Source organism: Primulina huaijiensis, chromosome 8 (assembly GCF_012295235.1).
Source record: "Primulina huaijiensis isolate GDHJ02 chromosome 8, ASM1229523v2, whole genome shotgun sequence".
In the NCBI taxonomy this organism is placed as follows: Eukaryota; Viridiplantae; Streptophyta; class Magnoliopsida; order Lamiales; family Gesneriaceae; genus Primulina; species Primulina huaijiensis.
In genome coordinates, this window is record NC_133313.1 from 3,289,664 (window position 1) to 3,305,105 (window position 15,442).

At 36.5% G+C, this 15,442-nt stretch overlaps 1 protein-coding gene across 2 annotated transcripts in view; it reads right to left on the bottom strand.

Moving 5' to 3' along the window:
* The window catches only part of LOC140982429 (phospholipid-transporting ATPase 3-like), a 17,121-nt gene extending 2,495 nt beyond the window's left edge, over positions 1–14,626 (bottom strand). Inside the window, exons 1-22 of one of the 2 annotated variants that reach the window (XM_073448927.1) lie at positions 14,200–14,626; positions 13,514–13,579; positions 12,879–12,935; positions 12,160–12,241; positions 11,940–12,050; positions 10,700–10,777; positions 10,485–10,581; positions 10,158–10,264; positions 9,777–9,842; positions 9,343–9,464; positions 9,159–9,240; positions 8,977–9,054; positions 8,778–8,894; positions 8,425–8,571; positions 8,242–8,346; positions 7,467–7,609; positions 7,287–7,388; positions 7,134–7,197; positions 1,803–2,015; positions 1,245–1,410; positions 1,084–1,163; positions 765–1,004 (exon numbers count right to left, since the gene is read on the bottom strand). In XM_073448927.1, coding sequence (XP_073305028.1) covers positions 765–1,004; positions 1,084–1,163; positions 1,245–1,410; positions 1,803–2,015; positions 7,134–7,197; positions 7,287–7,388; positions 7,467–7,609; positions 8,242–8,346; positions 8,425–8,571; positions 8,778–8,894; positions 8,977–9,054; positions 9,159–9,240; positions 9,343–9,464; positions 9,777–9,842; positions 10,158–10,264; positions 10,485–10,581; positions 10,700–10,777; positions 11,940–12,050; positions 12,160–12,241; positions 12,879–12,935; positions 13,514–13,579; positions 14,200–14,330 — 2,454 coding nt within the window. In that variant the 5' untranslated portion in view covers positions 14,331–14,626. Of the gene's footprint in view, positions 1–764; positions 1,005–1,083; positions 1,164–1,244; positions 1,411–1,802; positions 2,016–7,133; positions 7,198–7,286; positions 7,389–7,466; positions 7,610–8,241; positions 8,347–8,424; positions 8,572–8,777; positions 8,895–8,976; positions 9,055–9,158; positions 9,241–9,342; positions 9,465–9,776; positions 9,843–10,157; positions 10,265–10,484; positions 10,582–10,699; positions 10,778–11,939; positions 12,051–12,159; positions 12,242–12,878; positions 12,941–13,513; positions 13,580–14,199 lie in introns of both variants that reach the window. The other variant, XM_073448926.1, reaches the window with a different exon arrangement.
* Positions 14,627–15,442: the final 816 nt, after the last annotated feature.

Sequence of the window (15,442 nt, forward strand, 5' to 3'; positions counted from 1 at the left end):
TGGAGACAAGCTTTCGTGTCATGAAGATTTTTGTAAGAGGTGGCAAGAATAACTTCCCCCCATAGATAGACCACACATTTCAAAACCCAAGCACAGCTGATATCAAGGCACATTATGCATCTCTTTCAACAGCTCAATGAGCAAACAAATTACACGAGTTTAAATATATTTTTAACCCATTCCAGATAACATCAAACTTTGACGGACTATGCAGGATTGAACTTTCATGTTCTGCTGTGAAGATGCTCAATCATACAAAAAAGATAATGAAAAAGAAATCACGTTGCTATGCTCCCAGTTCGCGAGTAACTTCCAGGAAAGTTATTTCGCGAGAGAAGCCAAACACCGAAATGTAAAGCAACCAGCTTAGCTGAGGATCACACTAATTCATAAAGGATGATACAGGATGGTAGATGCTTAAAGCAACTGCAAAATGCACTTGACCAGAATCGTTTCTATTTCAGATATATAAGGAATGAGCAACTAGTCTAAAATATTGAGACAATTTCTGGGCACTCAAGTGACGGGAAGTTGGGAATAATGAGATTATTTACTGTCATGACAGTCTTGACACCTATTCGGAACAGCAAACATAATCTATTCGGCTGTCATGAGTCTCATGACGACTGCAGATGATAGCAAATAAATTTCAGAACTACTAACAGAAAATTTTCTTATCCAAGGATTGCAGAGATAGCATTTAATTTAACTTTATCACAGTAGAAATAAAAGTAGAAGATCATAATGATATTTAGAAACTCTACCTGTGCCTTTTGAAGTGGAGAAACTCGGCAGCAAACTACAGCATTGCAATTTAAGCTCAGATTAAGGAGCATTACTCGTAAACTGGGGTCCAATGCATACATCAAACACTTTCCATCAATCACAAGTGCCAATTTTGATCCAGGTGCAGAATGAAGGTACTGTTGAGCTTCTTCATGATATCTTCTTAGGTCATTTTTCACCGTATCTTTCATAACACGAGCAAGTTCAACTTGATCACCCTGGTTAAAGATTCAGGAACTGGAAGGTAAAATATATTCTGTTTTTTGCATGGGAAAGCAATGCCAATGTGTTACTTACCATGTCCTCAATTTCTCTGATAGCATCAGTTTCTGAACTGATTATAAATTGCTTCATGCTATTATTCATTAACTTGCATGCTGCGATAAATAAAGCGAAATAAAAGAAATTACAGCTGTTGTTATCAAGTGTAAAACAAAATGAAATCACAACTTTCTCACCGTAAGCGATATTTATTGCTGTTTCCAACTTGTCTCCGGTTAGCACCCATATTTTAATTCCAGCTCGCGAGAGGGTCTCTATGCAAGCTGGCACTCCCTCTTGAAGCTTGTCTTCGATTGCCGTACATCCAATCAAAACAAGCTCCTTCTCAATTAGTTCAGCAACCTGAAACAGTTTTACACGTTCACTATAGCAGAAGTCTTAAGATTTTGTAATTATCATTGGCAAAGCACATCAACAAGAGTTATGACATGGAAAAAAGAAAAATACTAGGCTTTCTGCAACCTAGAAACCAAATTAGAATCCTTTACAAAGAGATTAAAATCAGAGTAGCGTATGCTCAACACAGACCGTATAACAGAAGATAAAGTGGAACAAAAGCTGTCAAAATTCCAAATAAACTTTGAGTGTCTACATTTCATGTTGTTTAAATTCAGTTCAGATGCCATGCCTGGAGGTTGCCCTATAAACAGTTTGCGTAAAGAAGATTATATGAGCACACTTAATAAAAATATGCATGAAAGTATTACATAAAAAATAGCATATCAGATGCACACCTCATCCAATTTCTTCTCCCTATCTCGGAGAGCTGATTTTGCCTGAATGTATTTCTCATTCCAACTCTCATACACGTCAGAATTCAAATCTCTATAAGCCAGGCAAAGTGTACGCAATCCAGCAGCTCCGAATTGCTCCAAGTGCTCCCTGGTTGTTCTCTTCAAATCCTGGTGTCCAATGGCCAATCTTTCATATATTACTGTATCCGCACCCTGTGGTAAACATAAAAAAAGCTAAAATTTTAAGTCTAGCAGTAAATTTTAACTAATGAAATATGGTGCTTTAATTCGTACTGTGGAGAAATGGAAATAAAATCAATTGAATTATTAGGAAATATTTTATACCTTGTGTTGAGTTATTTTAGGATAGCTAATATTCTGTCACTAAAGTTAGTCCCGTTAATCTTGTATATAATGAGGTGCCTTATAACATAATTCATAAGATTTGTTTACACAGCTAATACAATGTTTTTGTGTTCATATTTCTTTGATACAATCTGTCCACATGGTATCAGAGCTGTAAGGCTTTGATAACGCCATTAAGGACCTGGTGAAGAAACAACCCCTTATCGGGGTCAAAACCAAACGGTGTGTGTACCTTGTGAAAAGGCAATCACACCTGGGCATGAAATCTGAAGCACCCGCAGGCCTGAGAAGACGCAAAAATGTCTGGTTCAAAGGAAGAGAAGGGCTCGGATGACACCAGACAGGTTATGGGCCTAAAAATACAAGGGACGTATGCTGAAAACTCATCAGTCCATCTTACCATTCCATTTTTGAATTATAAAAATTTTCTAGAATGGGCCCACTCCATTACATTAGTTATTGATGGTAAAGGTGGGCTGTGTTATTTGGCGGGAGAGACAAAAGAACAACAGAAAACAGATCCAAAGTGGAATTCATGGAAGTCCGAGAATTCCATGGTGATTGCGTGGTTTATAAACTCCATGGAACCGCCGATTGGGAAAACCTACCTATTTCTACACACTGCAAAGGACGTCTAGGAAGCTGTGAAGGAGACGTACTCTGATTTAGATTAAAACCAGGCTGTGATATTCAAAACAAGGGTAAAGAAACGCGATTGATTACTACAACGAGATGCGAACGCTATGGCAAGAGTTAGATTTGTGTTATGAAGATACTTGGGAATGCAAGAACGACAGCGTAAAATGCCAGAAGCGCATAGAGAATGATCGAATATATGTTTTTCTTCCTAGACTAAATCGAGAACTAGATGATGTTCGTGGCAGAATTCTGGAAAGGACACATCTGCCATCGCTAAGTGAAGTCTTTGCAGAAGTAAGGAAAGAAGAGGGGAAACGCAGGGTAATGTTAGACGACAAGTCTTTGTCTGCAACTGAAGTGTCGGCCTTGGTGTCCAAAAGTACTAGCGGTTCCCTAGCAACCAGCAGCTTCGACAAGGCCACAAAGGAGAGGGAATCAGGTGCGAATGTTGTGGCAAACCAAACCAAACCATACAAAGGAAACTTGTTGGGATTTGCATGGTAAACCACCAAACTGGAAGCCAAAATTTCCCAAGCCAAAGGGTCATGAGTCAACAGCCAATCAATCTGGAACCAAGGATGAAGTTGTTGCCATCGCAGGAACATTTTTTTTTAGTAAGGAACAACAAGACCAATTGCATACACTTTTACAATCAACACAGTTTTCTAAATCCACATCAGCACCATCCTCTAGTTCCATAGCTCAACAAGGTAATATGTTGCAGTATATAGCCTTTTGTACATCCACTTTATCTGAGGATCCATGGATTATAGATTCTGAGGCGACTGATCACATGACAGGTTCATCTAGGCTGTTTTTCTCTGACACCCCATGTGCAGGAAACAAGAAAATACGAATCGCCGATGGCTCTTTATCCCCAATAGCTGGAAATTGGTCGATCACTATTTCTAAAACCTTGAATCTTCACAATGTTCTCCATGTTCCCAATCTGTGTTGTAATTAATTGTCAATTAGACAGTTAACTCGAGAACTTAATTGTTGTACTAAATTTTCTCAAAAGAATGGGGGACTTTACTATTTTAAGAAGTCTTACTCGCATGGACAAGCACCACAATCTAGCATGGAACCAAGCTCAAGTACTGATGATATAATGTTATTGCATCGTAGACTAGGACATCCAAACTTTCCATATTTGAAACGAGTTTTTTCTGAATTTCAATGTAAAGTGTGTCAATATGCCAAATCATCGTACCACCTCCCAGCACGATCACTTCAAGCATCTACACCATTTTCCCTTGTTCATGGTGATGTTTGGGGACCGATAAACTCCTACAGTTTCTGGGAAAAATAGCTATCACATTTATTGACGGTCATACACAAATGACATGGGTTTAGTTACTTTCTGAAAAATCAGAAGCTGAACAAGTTCTTAAAATTTTTTATACTATAGTTCAGACACAATTTCAGAAAAATATCAAAGTATTTCGAAGCGATAATGGAAAAGAGTACTTTAATCAAATTCTAGGGGCATTTTTTCATGAAAATGGGATAATTCATCAAAGTTCATGTGTCTGTACTCCTCAACAAAATGGTATAGCTGATAGAAAAATAAACATCTCCTAGAAGTCGCTAGGTGTCTTCAGTTCACTGCTGGAGTACCCAAGTATTTATGGGAGATGTTATTCTTACTGCTACCTTAATTAATCGAATGCCATCTAGAATCTTAAATTTTAAATCACCTTTATCAATGTTTAAAGATTGCTTTCCCATGTCACTCTTAGCTTCTGATTTCCAGCTTCGGGTGTTTGGATGTATAGTCTTTATTCATCTGCATGATCGAGATAAATTGGATTCCCGGGCACTAAAATGTGTTTTTGTAGGGTATTCCCCTACATGCAGAGGATATAAATGTTTTGATCCTCGAACAAAAAGGTTCTTTGTGACAATGGATGTCACATTCTTTGAGTCACAAGCCTATTTTACTCATTTTCAGGGGGAGAATATACTTGAAGATCTGTTTCCTGGAATTATTAATATGCACATGAGTTTAGACCACCAATACCAGAGTTAGGGTCCACTCAAAGAAAATGAAACAGGGAAAATGTTTGACCATGTCTATGCGAGAAGACAACCTCAAAGGAAGAAGGAAGGCCCCATGATTCCACACGACTACGAGTCTGAACCGAGAAAAGAATCTGACGCCTCAGTCTATCTTAATCCAGGTAAGAACTCTGATGTATCACATAATAGCATTAAGTCCCCTGTGCCCCTAGATATTCCCATTGCACTTATGAAAGGCACTAGATCATGTACCCAGCATCTTTTATCTGACCATATGTCCTACCAGAATATCTCTAAATCCTATTCCAGCTTTATCTCTCAGTTGCATTGTGTAGAGGTTCCTAAGTCTGTACAAGGGGAGGCTTTATCTGTTTCACATTGGAAGGAGGTTGTGCTTGAGAAGATGAAAGTGTTTAAAAAGAATGAAACCTGGGAGCTAATGCCTTTACCGAAAAGAAAACAAATAGTGGGTTGTAAATATGTGTTCGATGTGAAACTTAATTCTGATGGGTTATTGGAGCGGTATAAAACCAGACTTGTTGCCAAATGATTTCTCAAACATATGGAATTGATTATCAGTAGACTTTTGCTCCGGTAGCATTGTTTTAAAATCATAATTTTACTTTGCAGCTTAGAATCTAGATTAGCCACTGCACCAGTTGGATGTTATGGTTTTCTCAGTGAAGAATTGGAAGAGGAAGTGTATATGGATGCTCCACCAGACTTTGAAGATAAATCTGGAGGACCGAGGAAGATATGCAAGTTAAAAAAGTCTCACTATGGACTAAAACAGTCGCCACGAGCATGGTTTGAAAAATTCTCCAGATCAGTCAAGAAATATGGCTACACCCAAGGACAATCAGATCACACAATGCTTGTGAAGCATACTAGTGGCTGAAAGTTGGCAATTCTGATCGTGTACGTAGATGAAATATTCTTAACAGGAAGTGATGACATTGGAATAACCAGACTAAAGAAACGCCTTGCATCAGAATTTGAGGTCAAGGAATTGGGTCCCTTGCGTAATTTCCTAGGAATGGAAGTTGTCAGATCGAGAAAATGAATTTATGTTTCAAATAAGAAGTATATCCTAGACTGACTTGAGGAAACTGGGATGACCAACTGCAGACCAAGTGATACTCCTATAGACCCGAACTTGAAATTGGGAAATGTGACTGAAGGAACTCCAGTGGAGTAAGGGAGATATCAACGACTTATTGGAAAATTAATCTTTCTCACACACAACCCGATATTGCATTTGCTGTGAACGTTGTGAGTCAATTCATGCGCTCACCTTATGAGGAGCACTTGGAGGCGGTCTACAAAATCTTGAGATACTTGTATAATACTCTTTGAAAAAGATTAATTTTCAAAAAGAATAGTCAAAAGAGCATAGAGTGTTGGAAAATTAATCTTTCTCACACACAACCCGATATTGCATTTGCTGTGAACGTTGTGAGTCAATTCATGCGCTCACCTTATGAGGAGCACTTGGAGGCGGTCTACAAAATCTTGAGATACTTGTATAATACTCTTTGAAAAAGATTATTGTTCAAAAAGAGTAGTCAAAAGAGGATAGAGTGTTTTACAGGTGCTAATTGGGCTGGATCAACTATGGATAGAAGGTCAACTTCTAGATAATGTACTTTCTTTTGGGGAAATCTGGTCTCTTGTAGAAACAAAAAACAAAATGTTGTAGCAAGAAGCAGTGCTGAAGCAAAACTGAGAGCTATGGCAAATGGACTATGTGAATTATTGTGGCTTAAGAGAGTTCTTGAAGAGCTGAAGTTAGACGTACAAGTTCCAATGAAACTGTTGTGGCTTAAGAGAGTTCTTGCAAATAATCCAATCCAGCACGATAGAACTAAACATATTGAAAATTGACAGGCAATTTCATCAAGGAGAAGTCGGAAAGTGGTGTAATATGTATGCCTTTTGTTCCTACTGATCAGTAGATTGCAGATGGCTCAACTAAAGACCACTTTCGACCTAAGTTTGAAGATTTCACAAACAAGTTGAACATGCTGAAATCTGAATATCTTTGCACCAACTTGAGCGGTAGTGTAGAGAAATGGAAATAAAATCAATTATTTGTACAAAATTATTGGGAAATATCATACACCTTATGTGTTGAGTTATCTTAGGATAGCTAATATTCAGTCACTAAAGTTAGTCCCGTTAGTCTTGTTTGTATATAATAAGGCACCTCGTAACATAGTTGATAAGAGAAAAGTATTAATGTTCACACAGCTAATACAATCTTTTTGTGTACATATTTTTTTGATATAATCTGTCCACATGTACCTTGCAATAGAGTACAAGTCTGCCATCTGAATAGCGGCATATGACAGACTGGCGCTTCCTTGTACTAATAAAACATAAAAAAGATGACTAAGTCTTAACTCAGAGGTTTAATTGATCAGGTCCAAAATAAGCATGCAGATAAGAATGTGTTACCTGTTGAACTCGAGGACATTCAAAATTTCGTATGGAACATCCTGAACCTTTCCCATCTTATCAACATGTGACTCACGAACATAAATTGTTGTTGGTGAACGCCTGAAATTAAGACATTAAAATGTTTCACAACAAGCAATAATCTCTGCAAACCACTAAAAAAATTTTAAAACCACATACTTGAAGAAAAAGAAGCCAAAGTTCTTCGCTGCCGTAACCAAAGCAGCCTCATCAGGAGATGCAGCTTGATATCGAATCTTTTCAGGAGATTCATCACCTTCAGGAAGCACGGTATGACATATTGCAAGGCACCTGAAAAATTCCTAGACAAGAGGAATACATTTTCTCAAAAATGAAATTCTCATCAACCAGGACAAGAAGCATGAGAAATTAGTGATTGGTTCTATGGATGGAGCTATCCTAGGGGTCTCAAACAAAAGGCACGACCAAAAAACAGAAGTGAGAGAAGAAATTGACGAATAAACTGTTTTTCATACCATGAAAGAAGGTAAGGCACGCAGCACCAAGGAAATAGACGGTGCAATTTTTCAATCCTATAATGTTGTCTCGATGGTAAATCCATGTTAAATGTAAAACTAAACAAAGGTAGATATACAATAACAAAAACAAAATGCTCAACATTGCCATCTTATGCTGTTTAAACAAAAACAACATTGAAAAATTTCCATTGGCGTGGCTGCTTGACTAAATAGACCAACGAAGTCAATGACAGAACCTATGAGTACAAAGAAATTTTCAAAGCTCGAAAACAAGATCAAGTGACCAAAGGAAATGAAAACATCTGATAGAATTAGAGTATATCAGTCTTGGTCACTAGACAGGGTTAGACAGAGAGTCAAGCAGCATCATGGACGTATAGCACATAAGAAAGAGAATATAATAGTGGTATACATTTGGTCCAGTTTTGTAAAATTGTATCATGTAAATAACCTACTTTGCAAGACTCTGGATTAGGTTCATTCTTCCAAGCACCACGCATAAGTCGGGAATCATCAAAGTTGAATCCCTTTTCGTGTGCTGAATTTGAAGGCCTCTGATCCTGGAAATCAAAGGCCTCAGTAGAACAATTGATAAGAGTTAAAAGTAATTTTTTTTATTTTATGGCAGAAATATTTACCTCAACTTTTACTCCAGTCCTCTGAGCTGTTCCCAACTCGATTTCGCTGACACCAGAACCATAAACATCTCCAGCAATTGAACATTTAAAAAACTCCATCAAGTTTCTTGTCAGGGTTCCGGTTTTGTCAGAGAATATATACTCCACCTGTCACAAAAATTTGCAAGCTTGAGAAATCCGCGTCACAAACAAGACATCAACAAGCAACAAAATCCAAGTGATCAAATATTCAATAGAACATATATCCATGAACTAAACGACATATTTTAAAACTACTGCATGCAGACAAACTGAAAATTATTATGCCACCAACCAGAATCTTAAAAAGAAAGGTAAACAATGCAAAACTCTACCTGCCCAAGTTCTTCATTCAAATTGGATGTCCGTGCTGAAGCAGGGGTATTGCTCTCAGCGTGGTACATGTGTAAATCATTGTTAATAAATTGAGTGGACTGAATAAATTTAATCATCTGAAATAAACAAAAGCTTGTCAGTGAATTATGAAAACATAAACTCATTGAAAACGGGAGAACGGATAGCCGTCAAATCTACCTCAACAGAGACATATAGAGAGATTGGAATGATTGGCGAATAGAGAGTTATGAGGGTAAAAAATGTCAAGACAGCAACCTATAGAAAGTTAAAAACACAGGTAAGTTAGAGAAAGTTGAAACTGAAAGTATTAACTAATACCATAAAGACAACCGTGAAAGAAAGGTGATCCCACTCTTTACCACAAATTTATTGCCAGGATCAAACTGTCTCTCTGAGCTGTCAAACCGCAAATAGTAGTACTTCTGATTTATGAACACACCACTGCACAAATTACGGAAATAGTAACATTGAACTTCACAGAAATTAATAGAGACTGCACTGCAGAAATTATAAGAGTGAAACATGATAGATAACAGGTCAAACCTGCCTATAGCACCCAAAAGACACATGCAGAAGAGAACACTGAACAGAATAAGTATAAGTTTGTCAAGTTTCTTCTCTAGAGTGCTTCTTTTGGAAGGAATTTTCATAGAGTTCATCATAACCTGCATTTGCACCACAGACACCAATTAAATACAGAAACAAGCAACTAGTAGAAAAGGAAAATGAGACTCAAAGATGATAATTAGATACAGAAATGAAGATATACATAAATATTGAGACATGACATATGACACCTGATTATTTCATCATTCGGAATGAAAAATTATCAAGTATCAGCAACTATACGAAACTCTTTAATGATGAGAGTAACAAATGGGTAATATATACATGCTTCACCAGGAAACAGTCAGACAACTCAAATAGAAAAATAAAAACCAAATAAGTGACAAATTTTGAATAAAGTAGGAATGTACCTTTGTCTCATGCCCTGTAAAAATTACTGTACCAACAATGTACTCAGTGTTCCTCAAGTTACAGCCCTGAAACATGCAAAATTATATTAAATTAAAATATAATGCAACTGCAAAAGTAGCCAGCAATTAACCGCCTAGGAAATGAAAATTAAAATGGTATTTTCAAGGAATTGTTGCCAACTTCAATCTGTGTTAAGACAAATCATATGTTATCAATCGTTGTACTCTCATACAAAATTTATACAATAAGAGAATGCAGCTAGCAACATTATCAGATTTGTAGAAACACGAGAAAGTAAAGATAGCGTCCAAGTTAACTCACAACCTACTGAAACTTGAATCAAATGAAAACAGATGATGCCAAAGATGGTAACGCCATACCCGTAACAGAAGTTGATTTGGACTGAGCGGCAAGGTTTGTTTATCAAGGATCAAGTTGCCAGTAAAGGTGTACAGCGAATTGTTTGGTTGCTCACATTGTATCTCACCTGCGGCAGATTTAATCGAAATACAAACATGCAACAAGATTTTCAGCCAGTTGGTTACAAACATCATGATGCACATCGATCCCAGTATTTGAAGTTGAACACAAAAAATAGCCATTCAGAAATTCTTCGGTCGACAATATGGCAGATGACATGGCATTTATGCATGTTATCATGTGTCATGCCCTTGTTAAAATATATACTTATGCTGAAAATAAAATACCCTTAAATTCAGCCACTTTCTCTGGTGTCATATAGTCCCAAGTTTTTTCTGATGCTTTCCTTATCTTCAAGTTAGTTTCCCCATCAAGATTTGCAGTCTGCAAAAACCACCAGAGATAGCTGATAATTGAAGCGGAAAGACAATTGATGCATATTTTTGTTATATTCTCAACAGAGAAGAAACAGTAAATCACCACAAACACAAAGAAAGCAAACCTCAATGTAGCAGACACCATCAGGGTTTGTGCTAGCAAGGAACAATAGATCAGCTGGGAAAAAACCATCTTGTTTCACCTTCAACCAGAAAAACAATCTTAACTTTCAGGCAAAATTCAAAGAAAATTACTCAATCTGTGTGGATTTGATGACCAATTCAGAATAGATTACTTTTATCACCAGGTTCGATTTCGTTCCATAAATTTTTTATAGGTCATGAACATATATAATCCAACCGAACTATTCAGAATAAGAAGCAACTGCAAGAGACACAATTGTGATTGGCAGCCATTCAACATTTTTTTTATCTTCAATCAAGGTTGAGGTGTGTAATCTATTCACCGCAGGTTAAAAAACAAATGAATTGATTAGCCACCGGAACTTAAGGATATGCTTATATTCATTTTCAGAGATATTTTATCTCTGAAAATGAAATAAATATAATTGTTCTTCATCTTTTATTCCGAAATTGTAACTTCACCCCTTTTTCACAACTACCAACATGGTCATTATTTTTAATTCAACTCTTTTATCACTCATTAAAAATTCATAAGTATTATATTTTATCATTCCTAGTTTTGAAGCTCGATACATCAATAAAATATTAAAGTAAACTGTAAACATATATAACACAGCCACTAACCCAATTCATTTTTTGACATAACATCCACATTAAAAATATATTTCAAATGCAATATCAAATTCAACAATATAATTTCCGAAATCACATTTCCAGAAATCGTCTTCCAAAAAGCCAAAAATGAAAGCCCGAGTACATGTACTTATTTTCCCATACCTATGAGTAGAGCTCTCATGATCTAAACTCTTTAGAAAGTTGAGCAGACTCGTACACACAAACATCGTGTTGACTAGTTTTCAAGATCTCTAAAAGTCTTTAGGGCTATAATGTTGAGACCGTAGTGATTAACCAATATTTGACCTGGTGTGTAGTCAAATGCATTAACAGTTCCACACCAGAAACCCCCTTACATTTCTCTAAATATTGCTGCTAACTAAAGGCCCCACAGTGTATCATAATCTCCTCGTTACCTGCAGAGACCTGGCACAATAACTTCTGTAGTTCTACAATAAAACATGAGTAGCCCAGGAATTGCTACCAACTTTCTACCAAGAAAAGAGTAATGAACATATGAAGCTACTTACAAGATCAGAACCATATGGTTTAGCATAAAGAGTTAAATATAGGGTATATGGAAGGAGATAAATAACCAAACCTCACCTTGACTATATCTCCAACCTGCAGCTTCTTCCAAGGAATGGATACCCATTTCTGATCTTGCAACACTTCTATGCTGGAATTATTGATGGCCATATCATTTTGGAAACGTTTCTGCGAAGCATAAAGGAAAAAAATAGAAGAGGGAAAAGACATGGAGAACATTAAGAAAAAGATGTATAGATTATAAAACAACTAAGAGATAAAATGATAAAATTCTCACCCAGTCCTCCCACGCTTCTTTAACGAGCGATACAAGAAGCACCAGGGTGAGTGGAAGCACATTTGTTATAGGACTCACAGGACTGCATGAAAACAAAGGTTCATTAAAATGTCATTGCATTTAACAACCATGGATGTCATTGTTAAGACAGACTTCTGACTTCAAATGATCTTATGCAGCAACTTTTCAAACAGGTCAATCAACAAGAAAACTAACGCACATAGCTAGGAAAACAACTGAGAACCTAGAACTGCTCAAAGAAGTCAATACAAGTAATGGTATTTTAGACAATAATCAGAATGCACAGTTTTTTAAACTTAACATGTGCATAGACAAGCTCTCTCCTCTTCAGCTGAAACAACAAATAAATAGAATCTTTTCGGATACATAAGGCAAAATGCTACATTGACACATCTTACAAAGTCATTATATTAGCAATCACCATCCACAAACATGCAACAGAACATCCAACAAACTTGAAGAGAATACACATTTTTTAGATATATCACATCTCATATTAACCAGTTATTTCTACACAAATTCCAAAAAGTGCAGATTTGTCTCAACATTCTCTCCACCAATTGTTGCATTCTATACAGCACAAATTAATATATATCAATCTAAGCATTCTGCTACTGTGATGCCAAAAATACAACAGATTGTTTTATATCATCTTTTATAAAACCCTTGGTGATCTCGACTATATTACAACAACATACCTGATTGGAGTGCATGACAATATTGAAATCATGAGAAAGTAGAGATTAGCCACCCGTCTGAACTGTCAGCATAAATTAAACAAGAGGAAACAGGTATTACAAACTAAATCACCAGGAAAATGAAGCCTCGTATTTCTTTTTTGCTACAGCAGTTCGCTATCTTGAGGATGAAAAAAAAAGAAGCTGATCCTAAACAGCAGACAACTCTGTCAACATAAATTCTTATAGCAGACGCCGAGTTGAGAATTCTATTTCATTACATGGAATGGTAAAAATTTATCTAGTCATCGATATTACATTGTGATCTATAAGTAGAAAATAGAAGGCTTCAAAAAGTTCTGTATGCGCTCTTCTCTACAACAAATCCAATTAACTAATAAGTCAGCCAGAAATGAAATATATATAATTGTTCTTCATCTTTAAAAATTTGAGTCCAGCAGCTGTTAATGCAGTCCCAATGCCAAGTTTGTAGAAAGATTTTAAATCCTTACGAAACAAATATGCAGGTAAACAGATAAATTAAGTCTTGAGAAAAAAGTCATCGTAAAGCAGATAAATGCTTACTTGGTATTCATGACAAATTCTAAGTTCAAGAGCAAATTACTCTTTTGAAAAATAGTGTAATATTATATTACCTGCTCAAAAAGTCCCTTTGGTAAAAATGTAAAGACGTCATACTTTGTAGTTGAGACAGAATTTCCCTGAAATCAATTATGGAACCAATCAGATCTAAGTAGAGAAATTATTCACCCCAGATTGGAGGACAATATCAGGAATAACAAAGCGCACAGGTTCCCTAGAGCCTCAAGGTGCAAGGCAAGATCTGCTCCTCGTCAAAGTAACATGTGCTAAAACATGAAATTTCAAAATCTAATAGGGTGAAGACAGTTATATCACATAGATTTACGGACTAACTATCAAAAATTAATCTAAGAAATATATATTTGCTAATGTATAAGCAAATATGAGTATTATTAAATTGCATTTCTCATTGGATTCACCTGCATGATAAGAATCACAACTTATACACTCCGAACGTGTGCCTCAAACTCTGACGCATAGCTCATCTGTCCCTCTCGAATGTGATATGTTTATTAGTGTGTGTGTGTGTGTGTGTGTGTGTATTTGAATAGAATGAATCAAACTCCAGCTTAAGCTCAAAATAATAGCACATTATTCAAGTTCTGAGTTATAAGTGATGCGGTTGGCACCCATAAAATGAACTCACACGAGCATTGTTGACTCCAGAAAGTTCAAATATTTAAACAAATCAATAACACGTGATGAAATAAAAACAAGTTAGCGATCCTGCAACTATGACCTTGAATCGAGCGAGGATGTTTGCATCACGATCGTTGCAAAAAACCATTCTATGACCTGGCGCCTGCGGCTGGACCTTTCCAAGTCGAACCGTGCGGGACGACGAGACACTGTTCGCCGTCGGAGAGCCATCCCCGCCGCCCAATCTGGATCCCCTCCATCCAGCCATTTTCTCCTTACAGTTGGTCCGATCGAACCGGACTCAGGTGCATAAACCCCTAAATACTTGCAAAGATAGGGGAGGGATTTAAATGAACAGAAATCTCTTGAAGAAAAAGGAAAATTGTAGCAGTTGTCAATGGTTGAATTGTGCGATGCAATGAGGAGGGGGAAGGGGGTTTGATTTTACAAGAAAATTCAATCCGCGTAAAACAAATTGAGATGCAAACACACCTGGTTTGGCGCGTGTTGTAAACAGTCGTATGAGATGAAATTGTTTTTAACCGCGTGGTCCGAACGTGGGAGAAATGAGGTGGGTTAGTGAGTTGTCGGTGATGGATCTCGGGGATGGAAACGACGTCGTAATTAATAAATTGTGGTTGTTCATTAGAAATTTGAAATATTCAGGCTGTTGATGTTTGACTTGGCAGTTGAGGAATAACTCATTCCTAGAATATATAATAGAGACAAATGGTAGTTATAACTATTTTTGTTGGTTGCCAAGCTTTTGACCTTTTTGTGGATGCGAAAACATGTAAAATCCTGATTGCAGATAAGCTTATACGTCGTGTTTGAATTGATAAAGTTGCTGAACTTTTAGCTAATGTCAGAAGTTCGATTATTTTATTTATCAACATCTTTTCGGACGAGCTTGACACACAGGGGGTGTGATTTATCTGGCTAACGTGGTTTGTCATCTAATACATTAGTCCGATTGTTTACGCAATTCACTCCGAAAAATAAATGTTGTGGTTTTCCACTTCATAAAAAAACTTAAACTCGAAAGAACTGAAATGATCGAAATATAAAAATAATATAACATAAAAAGATCAAATAGAAAGTTGATGGAGAAGTAAGTATCATATAATTAAAACTATATTTGTAATGAAAATATAGATTTGTAAAAAGTTGGGATCATATTTATACACCACCGTCTTTGTTTGACAAAAAATATATAACTGTTATATATAACACTTGTTAGTTAAGAAGTTTAAGATTTGTGCTCTAATTTTTTCCACATATATCAGTGTATTGTATTCAAGTCATACACACACTGACACATATTCATATTTATGTGAAGAATT